The following is a 19,994-nucleotide window of genomic DNA, read 5'->3' as shown; positions in this document are numbered from 1 at the left end:
GCCAGGTTGTATAATGCCCGATACATATAAGATACTGACACATATAAGATACTCTCCCTTTTGAAGATTTCTCTTTACTGCACATGGAAGTTGTTTCTTTCGTATTTTTTATACACCATACCATGCCATGCGAACGAAAGATATATCAAACATCTAATTCAAATAAAAGCACCATGCAATTTTTGAGATGAATCGCAATCGCTGGTTCGCAACGTAAAATATGTTCGGTCTTAAAATAATAACAAATTTATTTTGAAATCTCGGTTTGACTTTGACATTGACAGGTGTAAGGTCAATGACATTTATTACAGGATTTTTTTGTAAACCGGATTTTGGATAGCAAGCCGATATACAGGTAAATTTATTAATTATTTTAATATCAATTAGACTATTCATGTAAGTTAAGACTAAAGACTGCGATGAGAACGTTCTGTAGTAAATAATTTATGCAGGTAATGTATGTAGATGGTTGAGAAAAAAACACTTGATCATAGTCCACGTAGGAGCTATCAGAGGCTTCGTAAGAATCAGAGAATCCGCGGTGAGGTGAAGTCATACATCGGTACAATATACTGACTGTAATCCTTGCTACCTACAGTGTATCGTTTACTCTCTTACCATAAGTACCTACTTCATAATAATGCCTATGTGAATGATAGGTGACCTATGTACTGGCCATCAACCTTTTTTTTTTTAAGTATGTTCATAATCTCAGATAAAATAAATACTTAAAACAAAAATGGATTAATCACATTAATTCAGTCCACTGAAAATCATTATAAATTGATACCATAATAACAAGTGCATTATCTTATACTCAGTATTACATAAAGCTTATAATGGATCCTCTTATCATGATAGTGTAATTAGAAATTTCAGAATATATGAAAGCTGGTGTTAAAAATGTACTTACAAAATTTAATTGCCACTACTAGGTGGCATCTGTATTTACTTTATTTGTTGGTTTAGCTAACAATAATAAAAGTCCCTATGCAAAATTATCACACTTAAACAAACTTACACAAAATGTCATCTTAATACCTGTAATTAATGTAAATTGCACATTTGTATCTAGTCATTCTCAAGTAATTATATTGTTCATTTGTAGGATCACCATGGGCTTCATATTCGGGCTCATAAAGAGGATAATAAGATGGAGTTTGTATTTAGCACTGGTAGCTGCTGCTATTGTGCTAATACCCAACCTGCCACCTTACACCGACTTCTCAGTCATTCCGTAAGTACTTTTTAAAAATATTTTAAGAGTAATATATGTAGTTATTCTTTATATTTTTGTATTATTATAAATTATTTACACATGTTTATCACACTCAATTATTAATCTGACTTATAACTAATCAAAAAGATAAATTAAAGATTAACTATTAAAAAGCACAAAAGATTTGTCAAAAAGTTGAAGCAACATTAGCATACCACTAGCAAAACTATTAGCATAAGTCAAAGTAATACTATTAGCATAAGTCAAAGTAATACTATTAGCATAAGTCAAGAACTACAATTTATGTGCACTATTTATAGATATGGTATTCTACAAGATTGATTACAATGTTTATTCCCTTACAGACTTGAACCCACTCAACCTCGAGAAGGGCCGTTAGCACCTAATGAAGCATTAAACAATGCCCAGAAACTGTATAACGGGAAATTGCTGGGGCCTGAAGCATTCCAGTTGTATGATGGGGAAGTGTACACCAGCCTGGCTACGGGTGAAATTGTCAAGCTTTCACCGGGAGGCCATGTTACTTTTGTTACAAAAGTAGGACAACCTTGCAGTAAGTATTTTTTTTAAATAAAATGACATACATATATGTTAAGATCTAATGTATCTGTTGTTAAATCAAAGACATTTTTTTTGTGTAAGTAGTCTTGCATTTGTGTTAAAGCAGGTAGCAATTTAACACCTGTATGCTTACTTTCATTATCTTTATTACTTTTCGTATAGATGTGCAAAGTGCAATAAATACCATTGCGTCATTAATGGCAGACCATGCAGCTATATTCTATTATATCATAAACATTTTCAATCTATCCCGACATTCAACTTTAGCTGGCCTTCTGGATGAAGAGAAATGCGGGCGACCACTAGACTTCGAGATTGATGAGAAACAAAAGAAGCTCATCATAGCGGATGCTTACCACGGCATCTGGAGAGTGGACCTTAAGACTGACAAGAAAGAGTTGCTTGTGTCTCCGCGTATAGAGATTGAAGGGAAATTTCCAAGACTGTTCAACGGCATCGCACTTGACCGCGACGGTGACTTCTTCTGGACGGACTCTAGCTCGGACTTCTCGTTGAAAGATGGAGCGATCAGCTTGCTGACTGATCCTAGTGGCAGGTGAGGACTTTACCTAATATTCTCGATAGTGACGTAGGTATCAATTGTACCAACTAACAAATACAAATCTGATTGGCCTAATGGCCCTACCTTTTTCCTTTCTGCTTGCACCTTCTAAGACTCACTATCCTCCTTTTCTTATCTTATTCATCATCATCACGACCCATCGCGTCCCCACTGCTGGGGCACGGTATTTTAATTGTCTTATTAAAATACCAATCTCCTTTCCAGATTGTTCCACTACAGCGCGGCTAAGAACTCGAGCCGCGTGCTGGTGCAGAACCTGTGGTTCGCGAACGGGCTGGCCGTGTCGCCCGACCGCCAGTTCGTGGTGGTGGCCGAGACCGCCGCCTCTAGGATTGTGAAGCATTATATCGATGGGCCGAACAAGGGAAAGACTGAGGAGTTCGTTGCTGGGTTACCAGGTAATTGCGACGAAATCTTCAATGTCTTGAAATTATGACGACTACATTGCATAGTTGGATTATGATTTATGATAGCTGCATTTGATTACAGATATTTTTTAGACTAAGTAGATGTACTTATATTGATAGTAGGTATTGAGTGTGCTGGATACAGAAATAATATTTTGTGTAAGCCAAGGCAAACAGGCTGCTAGTTCAGTACTTACAAATCTTTATTCAGTTACAAAACGTATCAATAATAGCTCTTCAAATCTTCAGAGGGCTTATTAAACAGCTTCTTGATCATGTAAACTTGCACAGCACCAACTAGAACCATACAGCAGATCTGCAGCGCGGACCACGCGTCGACTACAAACGTCTCTTCAAACGCGAGGTAGCTGTCTCGGGTCTTGGTGGCCGCGTACTGGTCCATCATGTGCCTCGCTCGCACCACCTGCGCCAGCGTGCGAGACATCGACGCCGCGATGTGTCTTATCTCCACGAAGTACTGCTCGCCGTTCTCGTCCACTCCCATCCACTCTAAAACCTCTTCGTTCTGGTCCTCCTCGACAATAGCTTCAGTAGACTCTTCGATTTTATCCTCTAGCAGCACATACACAAAGACGAGCTTCGAGTTCATGCGGCTATAAGTATTGTCCATGCAGAAAGCGTAGTCTCCGTCCTCAGTCAAGTCCATGATGATGGCGTTCTGCGGCTTCTTGTAGTCGGAGAGGATCTTGGAGCCGCTTGGGTCGATGATGTCGAAGGAGATGTCGAGGTCGCCGTGCTGTCCGTCCAGCACCTGGTACTGCGCCTCGAGGGTCTGGCCGGCGCGCGCGCGCTCGAAGAAGCACGTCCGAGCGCCCGGCTCAACCCTAAAGTTCATGTCACTGTGAACAGGCGATATCACTTGGCATCGCGCTGACGCTAGCAGAAGAAGGGTTAAGAGTAACTTTGTAAAGGACATTGTTGTGGGAATTGAGCGTCGACTGAAATCGATTTTGTGGAGTGTTGCATGGTCGTTGTGCTGTAATGTTTGAACAAGTGTCTTTAAGTGTTGTGTTTGTGTTGGTGGTATTATTTGCTATAGTTATGATTATGACTTCGTTAACCTTATGTTTAACTTCATTTGCAACTAGGTCGAAGGTTTGTGTTCAAAATTGATTATGGGATATCAGCATCCCATAATCAATTTGAAACACTTCACATTCATTTATTCTAATGCATTACTTATGCGATGCTAACCACTGACTGCCTGTGTTATTATGTTATTTACTTACATACGATCGAAGCGGTAGCATTGTGGCCAGCGATGACTCACGCATTACCGTATGCGTCTAAGTGATTTAATCATTGGAAAGATATGCAAATTTATTTTTTATATGAATTTAACTGTACCTACTTAGTTAAGGTTATTGCTACAACCAAGATGAAGGATAACTTTATATCTCTAGTTATATTCGACCAACTTTCGTAAACTTAGTATAGTATTTTAGCCCATCCACTGACGGGTGATACATGACATAAAAAATACTTAAACTATAGATAATGTTTGAATGTATCGATAAAATATTATTTGATTCATCTATCTTCAACCCATGCCCCAGGATCAAACTGTTTGTGCTTGGCTGGCATACCCATCTGTTTCCCTAACTGTACACTACAAGCTAACACAACCCTCTCTCTCCCCTCAGGCACACCAGACAACGTCCGCGCTCTCCCCGACGGGTCCGGCATCCTGGTGGGTCTCTACACGGTGCCGGACGCGGCGCACCCACTGCTGACCCGCACACTCGCCGCCACGCCCGCCGCGCGCAAGCTGCTGGCGAGGGTGCAGAGACTGGCTGAGCTGCCGTTCGAGTTTCTGAACCAGCACTTCCCGAATGTCGTGTTCCAGGAGATCGTGCACAATGTGAGTGGAGTTTGATATTAAGAAAATAGTATAATAAGCTGAAAAGAATTGTATAGTAGGCTGAAAGGCAAGGGTGACTCAGGAGGTAACTCTCAACAACTTTTGTTCAAAGACTTTTGAAAACAAACTTTCCTTTTTACTTCATAATGGAAAGTAATTATCTTTTTACCAATTTCGAGAAATGGTCAAATTAATCATTTTATAAGAGTAAATCAACTTATTCATTACCCTCTACCCTTTTATATTTTTTTTATAATGACGGTTTTATGTTTCTTCATAATGGAAAGTAATTTTCTTTTTACCAATTTCGAGAAATGGTCAAATTAATCATTTTATAAGAGTAAATCAACTTATTCATTACTCTGTACCCTTTTATATCTGTTTATAATGATGGTTTTATGTTTCTGCAGATCGGACATTTCAAAACAGTAGGCGGCCTGCTGCCCCCGACGTCGGGACTTATTCAAATTGACTGGAACGGCAAGATCGTAGCTTCATACTACAACACAGACAAGAGTGTGGTGTCCATCAGTGACGCCATTGTGGTGGGCGACCAGCTGTATCTGGGCTGTCCGCACGTGCAGCAGTACATCGGCGCAGTCCCCGCCCCTGAAGGACTGAAAAAAGCCTTCGCATCCGTCCAAAAAGCACCCAAGACTGAAGCACCCAAACCTAAAGTCGAAACCAAACCCAAGGAACAACCCAAAGTGGAGAAGCCTGTAGTGAAAGAAGCGCCGAAGCCAGCGGCCGCCAAGCCACAAGCCAAGCCCGTCGAAACACCCAAGCCCACGCCGAAACCCATAGAAACCAAACCGAAATCTGAACCCAAACCGACCCAGCCTCCCAAGCAAGAGAAGCCAGCGACGCCACCACCCAAGAAGGTGGAAACTACTACACCACCACCTAAAGAACAGAAGAAGGTGACGACACCCCCTAAACCGACGAAGCCAGTCGAGAAGGCCGCGCCGACGCCCGCCCCTAAACAAGCTGAGAAGCCCGCCGCGGCGCCCAAGCAAGCGGCCCCTAAACCAGCCGCCGCGCCTACCCCCAAGCCAGCAACCAAGCCGGCTGAGAAACAGCAGGAGAAACCGAAATCCGTCCCTAAACCGGCCGAACCAAAAGAGGACAAAGCCAAAAAGTCTCCCGAACCAGAGAAGAAATCAAAGTCTAAGGACAAGAAGGTTCCCGATGAGATCCCCATCCAGGAGTACATCCCGGTGGACACGGCCAAGCCCGGCAAGGAACCGCTGAAGGTCATCAAGAAGGAGGGGCCCACAGAGATCCCCAATCATCTGTAGATAGAAGGTTGTGTTAGGGTAAGTGAGTGTCCAGTTGAGAACAAACTGTGGAGCAAGCATAAAGTAAATATATTTTATATATTTTTAAATTATAACGAACGCAGAAGCGAGTTGTAAAAACAATGCAATGTGAGGATGGGTAACTACTGATTCAGTAAGTTTTTTTAAACATTAGTACCTTATATCTGAATCATTTTATAGAGTTTAGTAACTTTAGATGTGATAAATCAAATTCCAATATTGAAAAGAAAAACATTCCGATAGTCTCGAATTAGTATCCGAATGGGTTGGAATTCGTATTTTTTATGTTGTTGTGGTTTAATAGATTTAAATTATTTTGATTGGTTAAAGTTTTTATAAATGTATATTTGCAATATTGCACGCTCTTAAAAGTAATTTTCAATTTTATTAGTTGTGGGTACGTAACGATTACTTTAAAGCGACATACATTATGTAAAGTGTTTAGTAATATTTTTTTATTTATGTTTAAAAAACTATTGTAGAGTGACCATGATATTTATAGTTAGTTACCAGAAAGTGCAATCTCAATCTAGCCTGTTACTCATTTATACTTCTTATTTTATCATTAGGCAATGTACATTATTTTCGTGTATAAATCAATCTCGTATAACGTACAAATAGTACAACAAATTTGTATTTTCATTCACGCCACTTGCATTTCACATACCTACATACATTTTAATATGTTTATATTTTAATATTTTTATCTTCTTTTTATACCAGAACTGTGTCTTAATTATGTCGTTATTGTTGATGCGAGGAATTGTAAATGCGATGTAAGCAATAAATGATTTTATTAAAATTATAACTTGTTTCCTATAGTATTTTAGTTTCAATTCGTAAAGTATAAATTAAAAGATTTTAAATACATAAAAAAGTTTATTCTTAAATATTACCTTGACTTAACAATTTGTGAGTTACTTAGGAGCTATTCAACAAGGGGATTGTAAGGCAAAATTTTATATTAGCCGATATCAACTACGTAGTCATAAGGTAATAGACCTGCAACATGGGAGTTGGAATACAAATGTTGCCAACATAGGGGGTCCCGCTTCTTGTTTCCTACTTGCCTAGTGCTAGATTTTTATAAACGACACACAAAAAAAACAGCCTAGGGTTATTTAATTTTGTAGAGCCGAAACTTACGACCGGTGTAGACTCAGTACATATACATAGGTAAATAAATGATTTTTCACGCACCGACAGTCTTCCACACTCCCACACTGGCTGATCTCGGCCTGACTTACAAAAGCGACAGGATCTACATATAGTACCTATGAACTACACATAGTACCTACCTACTCGTCTGTCAAACGTGGAATGTAATTAAATAAACAAAAGAACACAAAAATCTTATCTTCATGATATTTTATTATTATAGCAAAGTGATTTCAATAAATATTTATCACAACGAATTAGGGCTTTCACTAGCTTATGTAGGTATTTACACTATCGTATCTATTGGTGTCTAGTCCATCCCATTACTCACAGACATTATGACTATCGCCATCTTTTTACATTTCAAATTCAGTCCACACATATTACAATAATTAATCCTAAAATCTCTAACCAGCTGCTTATGTGACTCTGTGTATGTATTTTTTTTACATTTAACGTACGACGAATTATCATTAGATGCTATTATTTTCGAGTTTTAAGTAATACTTATTTAAATATCCCTTGTACATAAAGGCGCATTAGTTATATATTTCATACGCAAAATCACATAGGCATAGGCATTTCGGTAGAACAAAGATAATTCATAGGTATAAGGAATGACTATTCAATCAGTATAAAATAAACCCATCATTTAAACATAGGACTGCAATTTTCGGATTATCTTGGAAAAGATGGACATAAAAAATAAATTGAGTTTTAATAAATACTGAAAAATTAAATAAATACCTAGTACCTGTTATGTACTAGCAAATTACCAGAGATTAATCAATTTTATAGGACCAAGAATTACTTTCATATTGCTTCCACATACGCCTGCTAGATCCACTCAATCCGTTACATACATTCTTACCTAACATCCTACCTAACCGTACCTTAACCATAGACTAATATTAGTCTATGCCTTAACTAAAGAGTTGTCTAACAAGTAACGAGGCACGAGTCGGTGACGGACGGAGCTAGATGAATACTTGTTCCGAGGCCAGCGCGTCCGCGAACGGCTTCACCACTCCGCGCGTCGCGAAGTAGAAGATCAGACCGAAGGTGATTGATATCGGCAGCGCTGGCAACGCCTTCTTTAGTATCGCTAGCAGTAGGAGTGTTAGGCAGAGACCCTGGAAAGAAATTAATACGTTATAACGCACGTTTGTAATGGCTCCAGTAGGATCGTCGATCAATCCGTAATCTCTTCTAAGAGCGCCACAACATACCTACACTCTTTCTCATTCAGCGCCTATATTGGCTACCTAGCTAATCTATACAGTGAAAAGCTTATCCCATGAACTCCACTTCGCCTGAAAACTTTTACTATGGAATACCGGGATAAAAGGTAGCCTGTATATTCATCGAGGTGGTCAGCTTCCTACATACCAAAGTTTATAAAATAATTGCTAGAACATTTTCAGTTTTCCGTCAAAGCTTAGGAAGGCAGTTTAGACCTAAGGTATATGCACAAAGGTTTCACTTGAGAGAGCCAGGTGCAGGTACTTACAGAGAATAGAAGAGATCAGAATTCATCCACCAACACCTACAATCCTAAGTATAATTGATACGTACAATGAGTATGGCGACGAAGCAGGCGAGCGTGGTGTTCCAGTCGCCGTACGAGCTGGCCTTGCCCACCAGCACGCTGTAGAAGATGAAGTCGCCCAAGCCCAGCTTCACGCCCTCTGGAACACACACGGGAGGGTTGAATACCAAGTTATGTCACAAGACACGGATTCTGTTCTGATTCATGATACGCGCCGGAGCTACGATCATCATCATCTCAGCTATAGGACTTCCACTGCTCAACATAGGCCTCCACTAATGTTTTCCACCTTGTCCGATCTGAGGCGGCCCGTATCCAGCGCTTCCCCGCAGAAGTGACTATATCGTCCGTCCGTCTCGCAGGGGGCCGCTCAACTCTTCGCGCTTACATGCTCATACTTTCTCGCCGGTACATGGTCTCTACTCAAACCCCACTGCCATTTCTACCCTAAATTATACATCAATTCCTCATACTGAAACAAACTAAAAACCATATTGCCACTAACTTTCTTCCTCCAGCTCCGGCTCCCGTGGCTCCCGGGGCTCCACCAGCGTGGCGTACCCGGCGGGCGCGCTGCGGTCCAGGTGCGAGCTCACAGCTCGAGGCGCGGCCCCGGTCGCTGGGTGAAGCTGAACTAACTGCTACTCAAATACCTCATCATAATAGAGACACTACTAGGCGCTTTCTTCTTCCTCATCTACCTCTTGTAGTGGCAGCGACTAGATCCTGCTAATCTGAAGGCGCGTTTTATTTCAGATCCACGAGGCAAGCCAGTAGCCTCTACCCATCATACTTAACAACCAACAGCTTAAATACAATAAGTGACTAACTTTCTTCCTCCAGCTCCGGCTCCCGCGGCTCCCGGGGCTCCACCCGCGTGGCGTACCCGGCGGGCGCGCTGCGGTCCAGGTGCGAGCTCACGGCTCGGGGCGCGGCGCCGCTGGCTGCCCGTCGCGTGAAGCTGCCCGTGAAGCCCGCCGCCGCGTCCGCCTCGTCGGCTGAGGGTTGCGCGGTTGTGCCTGTGAGGAGAGGGGTTGGGTTAGCTGCCGTGTCTGACAGTTGAGGGGTTAAGATAAATATACAGGTTGCTGCAAAAGTGGTATAGTAAGCCGAAAGGGGGTGACTCAGGTGGTCACTCTAATAAATTTAGTTTTACGACTTTTGTAATTCGTGAGAAAATACATTCTACTTCGCAGCGTCACCTTTCGGCTTATTGTACCCTTTTTTAAATATCCTGTACATATACGTAGAGGGAGTGAAAGCATTAAGGGTCAGCCAGTAAGGTACAAGCACCCTTTTGCCGTTGTTATAAATGAACAATTTGTAGGTATAAGCGCATGCGAGGATGATAGGATATTTGAAAAAAAATGTAAATAAGTTAGAAAATGAAATATTCATATTCATATGAAATAACACCAAAGTGAAGATTTAAAGATCTGGAAAGATAGCTGAGAACATTGCTGCTCCCTTATGTTCTTACGATCTGGTGACTTGATTAAACTGTTATATTTAAAAAAATATTAGACTAATAGAGTAGAAGACAGAGAAAGGCACAGTAGGTGAATGGGGTGTGTGAGCGAGAGGGCAGGAGGAACGGACCGCGCGGGCGGAGGGGGTCGAGCTCGCGCCGCTCACCTTCGCCGGTGGCCGTCGCCGCCAGGCAATACATCACCGTCGCTGGAAGAAAACGATGCGGTTAAGGTTCATATTTCTTTAAAACTGTATTATGTACTTATAGGTTTTCCAAACAACATTTTGTGTATTCGTGTTAAAAAAATGGTCTTAGGTAGCTATAATTTTTTAATTTAATAATTAAATACTCACATGAGTAAATAAGAGCTGGGAAAATTGGCTCATTTCTTTCCTGGGCGGTTTCTACTAATATCCTTAGTGGTCCTTTTGGTGTTAATACTGCTACAAGATCTGCAAAAAAAACTTATTAATTAGTACGGGTTGGATTGTAGTTAAGTATTAGTAGGATGTCACTATGCATAATGCATTGAGTTATGAATAATAATAAGACCATGAAGACAGGTGTGTCGCAAGATTTATAGAACTTTTTGATGAACCAAATAAGATCAAATTTTTATTGTTTTCTACTCTACACAACTCACCCCAAATAGAGATAACCGCGAGCACGGCCCAGGTGGTCCACTCCGGCAGGTACTTAATGAAAACGAGGGCCATGAGCGCCGCTATGAAGATGAGGTAGGCCTGCTGCAGCCGGAGCGGGCCCTTCCAGTGGATCACCACCATGCCCACCACGCCGAAGTTCCACATCACGAACGTTAGAGTTATGAAGTCCATTGGGATGTTGTAGGCACGTAGGGCTTCTCTGTTAAATAGAAGTAAGATATATTTTTATGTACAATCTAAAGAATATGATTCATGTGTTATGGACTTTATGCATACCATAGGGATAATCTAGGTGCTTAGAGCTTCTTTGTAGGACAGGCAATGCTAATATTAGTGCAATATGTATATATTTTTTATGTTTCGTGATGTAAATTTTATTAGAGAGACTGCCATCATTCAGGTCAATGTTTTTTGCAGAGCCAAAGATCTGCATTTTTGGTGCTGCAGTGCAAGGCCTTATACTATTATTCTTTAAAAAAATATATTTTATGTATAAGTTACAATGTATTTTATAGTAATTTCATAGGATAAAACTGTCGGTTATTGAAGCCAAGCCTCACTTATCACGCCTTTCCTTTTATAGCTTGTGGTAATTAGGGAAATATGAAACACTTAGCTTAGCATGTAACAAAATCACAAACAGTCTTTGTATGTCAAGACAAGTATAAACAAATACAAAACTCACTCTAAGTACAGATACGAGAACATGAAGAGCAGCATCAGAGACGAGAGAATGAGCCAGCCGTGGATAATCCGGTAGCAGCGCTTCTTGTACAGCACGATGAGCAGCACGGTCATGAGCGCGATCACACACAGCAGGATCATGGAGTTGGCCAGCGCGTTCCACACCTTTGTGACTGCATACGGACTCTCCTCGTGGAATGGTGTGTAGGCACTGAAAGTTAATGAAAATCATTAATTTGTATAAGTGTTTACATGATACAAAGATGGCCCAAAAACAAGGGGTTTATTGGTGATTTCCAGGATACAAGTTGTCTAATAGCTTTATAATTATTATTTTGAAATTGATCCTGTATTCTCAGAGCATTTTGAATCCAAACAAACAATTAAATATTTTCTTAAGAGGTGTGATTTGTAGTACTAGCTGATGCCCACAACTTCACAGTAAAAAATAAAAATAAAAACAAAAACTACTCACAGGTAAACATCTTTCACAGAATAGAAGTTGATGGAGGATATGGTGGCGACCACCACGATCATGCACAGAGTGACGGGCACAAACAGCTTGATGACGTGTCGTGCGCCATACTTCAGCTCCAGCTCTTCGACCATGACCTCTGTGACTGTGGGCCCGGCTTGCCGCGCCTCCGCTGGCCTCCGACCCTCATTGCCGCCGTTGCCACTGCCGCTTCCTTCATTTTGTTCCACACTCTGTGGATATTAAATTCAAATATTTAGTGTTCTTTTATTTTTGTATCTTTTTCAAAAACTTATATACACCTAAAAAACTTACACTCATTTCCATTTTATAAGTTTTGGCCAATTCCACCCACAGAAAGGTCCAACCAAGAAGACAAAAACCTTAAGGGAGGCAAACTTTTTGATAATCCAAATAACACACTAAAGCTCAAGATTATGGAGAAAACATGAATTCAAATAAACATAATCCATTTCATGAAAGCCAACTAGATTATAGTGGACAATAACTAATTTAATAACTATCAAATGCTATGCATGTTTTTGCCAATGATAAAACTAGGCATGAGTACAAATAAAATAGATTAGATACGTGGACGTGTAGGTGTACTCGGTACCTACAGGCATGAGTAATCTCATTGTCTCGACAACCAACAGCCGTCGAGTATCTGAACAGAGTTTCCCATATAAATAAACATGTGGGAGGAAGTCTGGTACTTACGCCGTAAGAGCGTTGGCTTTCTGTTTTAGTTTTTCGTTTTCTGGCGATCCGTTCAGCGATTTCCCTGTCGGGGCGGGCTTCAGCGATGTGGCCGTCCATCAGGGCAGTCTGCTCGGTCGCCTCGTCTGAATCACTACTCGTGTCACTCATTCATTAACTATTGGACTTCCTTTCATTTTGTAAACACAAACCAATAACAATTTCTTGCGTTTTAACAATAAAAACCGTAATTTTGTGCTCTACTTTCGCGCAAGAAGCCGTGTACAGCTATAATGCTACCAAGTTAGGGCAACCATTTGGTTTAACAGATTTTGTTGTTTGTCTCTTTCACTCATATGGGAATCGCTATCTTGACTGTCTACCAATACGTTACACTAGCCACCTACTGAAATTTGCCGCATAACAATGCAAAATGACATGACATTTTACAATACGTTCAGAAATACATACTTTTTTAGAAGCTGTCAATGAAAGGCCTTATTTAATTACTTAGAATACGGAATACATAATTATTTCTTAGTTTTGCTGTGTTTGTGACTCACGACAAAATCCTCCGGGTTCGGTTCCCAGCCAGGCAGATATTTAATTTTGGACTTTCTTTCGTTGTAGTGGACCATACCACTGCAAAGAAAGAAAAAATATAGGAACAAGGCATGACTGGTCCCTCATCAAAAATGGTAAATGAATGGTAACGCTGATTTATAATCTTTACGTTATTTAAGTAAACAACGACAAACAAGATTAAAACACGAAGCACTATTGAAAGCTTTTATTTGTAATTAATACATTTACGAATACATAAAACTCATATGATTTTTAAAGGTATAAGCCCTCCGGGGTGCCCTCCTTCTTGCGGTAGAGCACGCTCTCCTTGGACTTCTTGAAGTCCTCGTTGGTGACCTTCATGCGGCGCTCGCGCAGCGCCATCAGACCCGCTTCTGTGCAAATAGCCTGCGAAAATAAAACAGGAGGTTAAAAATACTGATAGGTATTGCCAAGTCAGGGTGGCCACTGGCCAGTTAGTTTAATTTCCTCAAAAGAGCAGCAGCAGCATCGGTGGCAAGGCGCGTAAAATAAGACGATGTAAGAAATTCACGCTGCGCTGCTTAGAACCGCATTAAATTTTTTTTAGGATTCGGGTCTTCTTTCTTAAAAGTTTAACATCGTACGCCCGGCACCGCATGGTATTTACAGGTGTATATTATTATTTCCATTACGGTATTTTGCAACATACCTAATGCTTCATGACGGCTTATCGAGCGCTGTCACTCTCCATACTATTGCCCTTTTTCTATATTTTATTATTTCTATTCAAACTCCAGCCTTTCACCCCCCTAAACTTAACCCTTCAAACGTCTACGCTTACCTTAATATCAGCGCCCGACAAATCATCCTTCGACATGATGAGCTCGGACAGGTTGACGTCCTCGGCGAGCGTCATGCGCGACGTGTGGATGGTGAAGATGCGCTTCTTGGTCTTCTCGTCGGGGAGAGGGAACTCGATCTTGCGGTCGATGCGGCCCGGCCGGATGAGAGCCGGGTCGAGGGTTTCGATGCGGTTGGTCGCCATGATTACCTAAGGGAATGTTGTTTTTTTAAAGTGTGTCGTGATGTTTATGGTGCTTTCTACTGTTATATATATATATAGTATATAGTTACATTGAGATTTATTTTTTAGACACATATTCATAGGGGCCCAAACTGTCTTTTATCGGCTGCCTATTATGTATGACTCCAAAATAATTTTATTGTTTAAATTCTATAGTAGTGCAGGTTTTTTTAGATAGATAGGTAAATAATTTATTTGATACACTATTCTAGGTATTTACCTTTACATCCCCTCTAGAGTCGAAACCATCGAGTTGGTTCAAAAGCTCCAACATGGTTCTCTGAATCTCGCGCTCACCACCAGAATTTGAGTCGTAACTATGAAATAAAATACAATAATTATGTTAAGATTAAGATCTTTCAGATTTCTTACTGAAAGAGGTATTCTCAAAAGGAACAAATCTTACCGTTTGGTACCGACAGCATCAATTTCATCAATAAACACAATGGAAGGTGCATGCTCTTCTGCCACTCTGAATAACTCTCTCACTAATTTAGGTCCATCACCCTGGAAAAGAAATAAGGAATGAAAGTTATGTTATTAGTGTTATTACCTTGACTTGAGGTAAGTACAAAATTATGAAAGTTTTAGTTGAGTTGACAATACAACCAAATAAGAACCCTTCATTCAAGATGATGGTCTTAATACTATTGAATGTAAGTTCTTAATATAGCTATGTTGTTGTTGTTCCTGTCCTATGGTACCCCAGTGGTACAGAGGGCCTTAACAAGCGTGCGCCACGCCGTTCTGTCCTCAGGAACTAAATGAATAAATTATCTAAATTCAATCTAATCAATCTTACCAAATACTTCTGAATGAGCTCAGAGCCGACTACACGCAGGAATGTGGCGGAGGTCTGGTTGGCAACGGCCTTGGCCAGCAGAGTCTTGCCAGTGCCGGGCGGCCCGTACAGGATCACTCCCTTCGGGGGCTTGATGCCCATCTCCTCGTAGTACTCCGGGTGGGTCAGGGGCAGCTCTACTGATTCCTGTTAAGGAAACATGCAAAGTTAAGGAATGTACAGTTTACTGCAAACATTAGATCAGTTGCTAACCTTGTACAAAGTACATACTCTCTTATGGGGTAGGCAGAGGTGCATTGCTGTTGTCAATTTTCCTCAACAACAAATTAAAAAAATATTCATAAACTTTGCAAGTAAGCAATCTAAGTTAGAGCAGAATAGAAAAACTTTATAAGTACCTTAATTTCTTGGATCTGTATGTCCAGTCCACCAATGTCTGCATATGTCTCCTGTGGAGCCTTCTCCAGCTTCATGACGGACACCATCGGGTCTGTGTCGTCTCCCAGCACTCCCACCACTGCATGCACCTACAAACAGTACATTAACTCAAAGTTACTGCAACTAAGAAACTTTCAATAAGGTGACACATCAAATTATTATGAACATACTGAACTCTGTTTGTATTTGAATAGCAATGAAACATTTCATTTCATTAATATTCCCATTACAACTTGTTGAAACCTTTATTTATGTATGTTTTAAAAGGTAAAAATTTAAAACTTTACATTGTAATTCTTCTCTTTTCATTCATACATTATACAAGTGAAAGGTCATCTGCTTATTAAATTTCATCTAGCATTCTTGTAGCCTACCTACTAACTTTTACCACCTAAAATCACAATGTGACTTGATATAAATATATCTGAATATGTTACCTTATGGTTTAGCAGCACTGAACAGCCGGGCTCCAGCTGGTCTTTGTCCACGAAGGAGAGGATGCTGACGTAGTGCTCGCTGCCCACTGATGTGGACACTATTGCATGATTGTCATCTATGATCTCCTCCAGGTTGCCCACCGACATGGGCGTCCCTCGCAGGTCATCGACCTGATGAAACAATATGCAGAATAGGGTGAGATGCAGTAATTTTTGTGAGCAGCTAATTGGGTCACATAAACATCAAATAAATTCTGTGCAAATCACAATGAAAACAAACTTGATAAAGAAAGACTTACTTTAGACCTTTCTTCCTCTATTTTCTCCTCCTGGGGCTTCAGTCTTTCTTGATTGCGGATGAATTCTTCCTCCATCAGCAGGTAATCCTTTATTCTTTCGAGTTTTAATAGTTTTAGCCTACATCTAGTGTGAGGGGTGACTTGCGGCAATTTGAGTGCGGCATCTGGTCCCTTTGCCTTGCGCTTCTTCTTGCCAACTCTGGTGGGGATCGGGGGCTCGTACTTCTTCTTTTTATCTTTGTCATCCTTCTTGTCCCCACCGCTACCAGATCCAGATTGATTTTGACCCTAAAACACGAAGTAAATAAAATTATACAAAAGATATAACTGACTAAATCGTTGATTAGTTAATGGTGTTGATGAATTCACTACATATTTACCATTTCAATGGGTTTTTATCAAAATACTTCGGTTTTGACTAAAATAATAACCTTCCGTGAGTTGACAAAATTACAAAACGTTTTTTTTTTACTAAGTGATGGGATAATATAGCCGCTATACCGATTAATTAATTTACCGGTTTTTAGTACAAAATAGTACTTATTCTGAGTATTCACACGTAGGCGTTTTGTTATTGCTAGACGGTAAAAAAACAAAATCAGTCAAAATACCGAAAACGCTGACTTTTATGCTTATGGCTGGAGAAAAGAAGAAACAAAACGCAACTTACAAATTTGACGTGTCGTCGTGTTCATGCCTTGTCAAAATCGTCTCTCTCAGTCTGATTACATTCAATTTATTTAGAAATAGAAAGTGTTTTGCTAAGTTTATGTGAGTTAGTTACATTGGTAAAATGTTCAATAATTCTTTATCATAGTAATTTAACTACTAACAAGACTTGTGTAGTATTAACCAGGAAGAAAAACAACACACATCAAAATGGTTTTAGCAGATTTAGGTCGAAAAATTACCACTGCTCTGCAGTCCCTGAGCAGGGCTACAATAATCAATGAAGAAGTGAGTATACTGAAGCTTAACAGACAAGATTTTCCTTCCAATCGCGATTGTAACTTATTATGTGTAACCTTTTTCGTAGGTGTTAAATTCTATGCTGAAAGAGATATGTGCTGCTCTATTGGAAGCTGATGTGAACATCCGTCTCGTGAAGAACCTGCGGGAGAATGTGCGCGCCGTCATCGACTTCGACGAGATGGCGGGAGGGCTCAACAAGAGACGGATGATACAGTCCGCCGTGTTCAAAGAACTTGTCAAGGTTAGACTTACTAATGTGACTACTAATTGGAAAAATATCGGAACATTTATTACATATACATATATTTACATAATCTAACCTTCTTCTTCTCAAATATTTCAGTTGGTTGATCCAGGAGTGAAGCCCTACCAGCCAATCAAAGGAAAGCCAAATATCATAATGTTTGTTGGTCTACAAGGATCAGGAAAGACCACAACTTGTACAAAGTTAGCATACCACTACCTGAGGAAGAACTGGAAGTCTTGCTTGGTGTGTGCTGACACATTCCGAGCTGGTGCTTATGACCAGGTCAAACAGAACTGTACTAAAGCCAGAATACCTTTCTATGGAAGGTGAGACTAGTTTATAGTATTACTGATAACATTGTGTAGGTTAATGTATAGTCATTAATATGTTGTTTTCTTTTCAATACTCATTCAAATTGGAATTTCCAAACCTCCTAGAGTTAAAAATTATATTAATCTATTGCATCCAATAAATCTAATTTTTCACAAACATAACTCAATTCCAGCTATACAGAAGTAGACCCCGTGGTGATTGCCACCACAGGAGTAGAGATGTTCAAGAAGGAAGGCTTCGAGATGATCATTGTGGACACGAGCGGCCGGCACAAGCAGGAGGAGTCCCTGTTTGAGGAGATGTTGGCTGTTGCTACGGCTATTGTAAGGACATTTATATTAATAGCAGCCACATGTTACATGTGTAGGCATTTAAAAAGTCGCCAAATTAACATTGTGATGTGTTAGTGCTGAAATAGCACCATCTGTAAGAACAGACAACTAGTATTGTTAGGCATTGTAAGGCAGCACCTTAAATGATAAATAGCCAAACTTTGAAGTATGTATAGCCAATTATTACTTCACAATGATAAAAATCATAATTTGAGCCACAGATATTCCAATGAAAAGTCTCAACATAACTACTATAAACAGTCTATCCATATTAATCACTAAAATCCCAAAAATCACACTATCAAAATCAATGTAACAACACCAACAGAAACCCGACAACATAATCTTCGTGATGGACGCGACGATCGGGCAGGCGTGCGAGGCGCAGGCGCGCGCCTTCAAGGACAAGGTGGACATCGGCTCCGTCATCATCACCAAGCTCGACGGACACGCCAAGGGAGGAGGCGCCCTGTCCGCGTATGTACAACCTTCTACTATAAAACCCTTCCATCATTGGAAGGAGACCTGTGCCCCAGCAGTGGGGACATGATGGGTCGTGATGAGGCTATTAAAAACACAATATGATTATGTTTTTTGTGAAAGATTATAGTCTGTTTGCCCTAAGACTATTGACAGTCTTTTACAAAAGCATGCATAGAACTGTGATAAAGAAAATGGAAAGTAGCAGCATAAGATTTAAGCTCCAAACTATTTATTGATATACCTAGCAAGCACATAAACAGCAACATTCGTAGGTACTATATTAAGGTACCTGTTGTCTTTTTTAACTATACATTTTCTATACCTAAAACTAAAATTTCCAGCGTGGCCGCAACACAGAGTCCCATAATCTTCATCGGTACGGGAGAACACATTGATGACTTGGAGCCATTCAAAACGAAACCCTTCATAAACAAACTACTGGGCATGGGCGACATCGAGGGACTGCTGGACAAAGTGAATGAACTGAAGCTAGATGATAACGACGAGCTGCTCGAGAAACTGAAACACGGCCAGTTCACGCTCAGAGCCATGTACGAACAGTTCCAGAACATCATGAAAATGGGACCCTTCTCACAGATCATGGTATGAATTTTTCATCAACATAAAGTTTATATTGTGGCTCACCTACCACAGTACCGATTATACCAGTATTGATATATCTGATCTTAAATTATTATATTTGAATATTCTTTCCAGGGCATGATTCCGGGTTTCTCGCAAGACCTCATGTCAAAGGGCAGCGAGCAGGAGTCGATGGCGAAGCTGAAGCGTCTGATGACGATCATGGACTCGATGAACGAGGGCGAGCTCGACCACCGCGACGGCGCCAAGCTCTTCTCCAAGCAGCCCACGCGCATCACGCGCGTCGCCAACGGAGCAGGAGTCACGGAAAGAGATGTCAAAGACCTCATAACTCAGTACACGAAATTCGCAGCAGTAGTAAAGAAGATGGGCGGAATCAAAGGACTCTTCAAAGGCGGCGATATGGCCAAGAACGTGAACCAGACCCAGATGGCTAAACTCAACCAACAGATGGCGAAGATGATGGACCCGCGCATCCTGCAGCAGATGGGCGGCATGTCGGGCCTGCACAACATGATGCGGCAGCTGCAGCAGGGCTCCAGCGGCATGAGCGGCCTCATGGGCGGGAAATGACAGTAAACCCAACGCCCATTTTGTTATAGAACCATATTATTATATCCAATAAAATGATAACAACTTCCAGTATGGTATTTTTATTTTACAGCATCATCAGGTCCACCGCCACCGTTAGTACCTTAGAGTAATAAGTTAGTACCATGATAAAA

At 40.6% G+C, this 19,994-nt stretch overlaps 5 protein-coding genes across 7 annotated transcripts; 2 read left to right on the top strand and 3 right to left on the bottom strand.

The window, feature by feature from the left end:
- The first annotated feature begins 251 nt into the window (after positions 1-251).
- On the top strand, positions 252-6,797 carry LOC105382392 (adipocyte plasma membrane-associated protein). Of its 2 annotated transcripts, none has more exons than XM_011552268.3 (7): positions 252-355; positions 1,109-1,237; positions 1,585-1,793; positions 2,069-2,357; positions 2,589-2,782; positions 4,456-4,673; positions 5,084-6,797. In XM_011552268.3, the coding sequence occupies exons 2-7, from the start codon at positions 1,116-1,118 to the stop codon at positions 5,969-5,971; spliced, it is 1,920 nt and encodes a 639-aa protein (XP_011550570.3). In that variant the 5' UTR covers positions 252-355; positions 1,109-1,115; the 3' UTR covers positions 5,972-6,797. The 2 variants fall into 2 exon arrangements, with proteins under 2 accessions (XP_011550570.3, XP_037963211.2); XM_038107283.2 differs by lacking the exon at positions 252-355 and adding an exon at positions 883-905.
- On the bottom strand, positions 2,977-4,014 carry LOC105382391 (transmembrane emp24 domain-containing protein 5). The gene has a single exon (XM_011552267.3). It carries the CDS (start codon positions 3,726-3,728, stop codon positions 3,015-3,017), a length of 714 nt encoding a protein of 237 aa, XP_011550569.3. The 5' UTR covers positions 3,729-4,014; the 3' UTR covers positions 2,977-3,014.
- A 546-nt stretch (positions 6,798-7,343) lies between the features above and the next one.
- On the bottom strand, positions 7,344-13,008 carry LOC105382417 (presenilin homolog). Of its 2 annotated transcripts, none has more exons than XM_048630238.1 (9): positions 12,715-13,008; positions 11,995-12,227; positions 11,521-11,730; positions 10,814-11,034; positions 10,524-10,622; positions 10,299-10,376; positions 9,530-9,718; positions 8,726-8,838; positions 7,344-8,283 (listed from the first exon to the last, which is right to left on the bottom strand). In XM_048630238.1, the coding sequence occupies exons 1-9, from the start codon at positions 12,862-12,864 to the stop codon at positions 8,128-8,130; spliced, it is 1,449 nt and encodes a 482-aa protein (XP_048486195.1). In that variant the 5' UTR covers positions 12,865-13,008; the 3' UTR covers positions 7,344-8,127. The 2 variants fall into 2 exon arrangements, with proteins under 2 accessions (XP_048486195.1, XP_048486196.1); XM_048630239.1 differs by lacking the exon at positions 12,715-13,008 and adding an exon at positions 12,310-12,374.
- Positions 13,009-13,468: 460 nt separating this feature from the next.
- On the bottom strand, positions 13,469-16,791 carry LOC105382393 (26S proteasome regulatory subunit 4). Its single transcript, XM_048630241.1, has 9 exons — positions 16,680-16,791; positions 16,300-16,587; positions 16,001-16,171; positions 15,524-15,652; positions 15,126-15,311; positions 14,730-14,830; positions 14,544-14,640; positions 14,081-14,290; positions 13,469-13,665 (listed from the first exon to the last, which is right to left on the bottom strand). Exons 1-9 carry the CDS (start codon positions 16,680-16,682, stop codon positions 13,531-13,533), a joined length of 1,320 nt encoding a protein of 439 aa, XP_048486198.1. The 5' UTR covers positions 16,683-16,791; the 3' UTR covers positions 13,469-13,530.
- A 185-nt stretch (positions 16,792-16,976) lies between these two features.
- On the top strand, positions 16,977-19,911 carry LOC105382394 (signal recognition particle 54 kDa protein). Its single transcript, XM_048630075.1, has 7 exons — positions 16,977-17,256; positions 17,336-17,512; positions 17,615-17,844; positions 18,024-18,174; positions 18,512-18,660; positions 19,008-19,269; positions 19,384-19,911. The coding sequence occupies exons 1-7, from the start codon at positions 17,179-17,181 to the stop codon at positions 19,840-19,842; spliced, it is 1,506 nt and encodes a 501-aa protein (XP_048486032.1). The 5' UTR covers positions 16,977-17,178; the 3' UTR covers positions 19,843-19,911.
- Positions 19,912-19,994: the final 83 nt, after the last annotated feature.

Source organism: Plutella xylostella, chromosome 25 (assembly GCF_932276165.1).
Source record: "Plutella xylostella chromosome 25, ilPluXylo3.1, whole genome shotgun sequence".
NCBI lineage: Eukaryota > Metazoa > Arthropoda > Insecta > Lepidoptera > Plutellidae > Plutella > Plutella xylostella.
Note: the sequence above shows the minus strand (reverse complement) of the source record. Positions and strands in the feature narration are given on the sequence as shown.

Bases quoted from the DNA above. Each gene is read 5' to 3' on its own strand.
- LOC105382394 (XM_048630075.1), top strand. From the start codon at position 17,179: ATGGTTTTAGCAGATTTAGGTCGAAAAATTACCACTGCTCTGCAGTCC. The intron at 17,257-17,335 runs GTGAGTATACTG...CCTTTTTCGTAG, and splicing joins CTACAATAATCAATGAAGAA to GTGTTAAATTCTATGCTGAA. The intron at 18,661-19,007 runs GTATGTACAACC...TAAAATTTCCAG, and splicing joins GGAGGAGGCGCCCTGTCCGC to CGTGGCCGCAACACAGAGTC.
- LOC105382391 (XM_011552267.3), bottom strand. From the start codon at position 3,728: ATGTCCTTTACAAAGTTACTCTTAACCCTTCTTCTGCTAGCGTCAGCG.
- LOC105382393 (XM_048630241.1), bottom strand. The intron at 15,312-15,523 runs GTACTTATAAAG...TTTCCTTAACAG, and splicing joins TACAGATCCAAGAAATTAAG to GAATCAGTAGAGCTGCCCCT. The intron at 14,831-15,125 runs GTAAGATTGATT...TTTCTTTTCCAG, and splicing joins AGCTCATTCAGAAGTATTTG to GGTGATGGACCTAAATTAGT.
- LOC105382417 (XM_048630238.1), bottom strand. From the start codon at position 12,864: ATGAGTGACACGAGTAGTGATTCAGACGAGGCGACCGAGCAGACTGCC. The intron at 11,731-11,994 runs GTGAGTAGTTTT...ATTAACTTTCAG, and splicing joins TCTGTGAAAGATGTTTACCT to TGCCTACACACCATTCCACG. The intron at 8,284-8,725 runs GTACGTATCAAT...ATTTCTTTCCAG, and splicing joins GCTTCGTCGCCATACTCATT to GGTCTCTGCCTAACACTCCT.
- LOC105382392 (XM_038107283.2), top strand. The intron at 1,794-2,068 runs GTAAGTATTTTT...ATTCAACTTTAG, and splicing joins AAAAGTAGGACAACCTTGCA to CTGGCCTTCTGGATGAAGAG. The intron at 2,783-4,455 runs GTAATTGCGACG...CTCTCCCCTCAG, and splicing joins GTTCGTTGCTGGGTTACCAG to GCACACCAGACAACGTCCGC.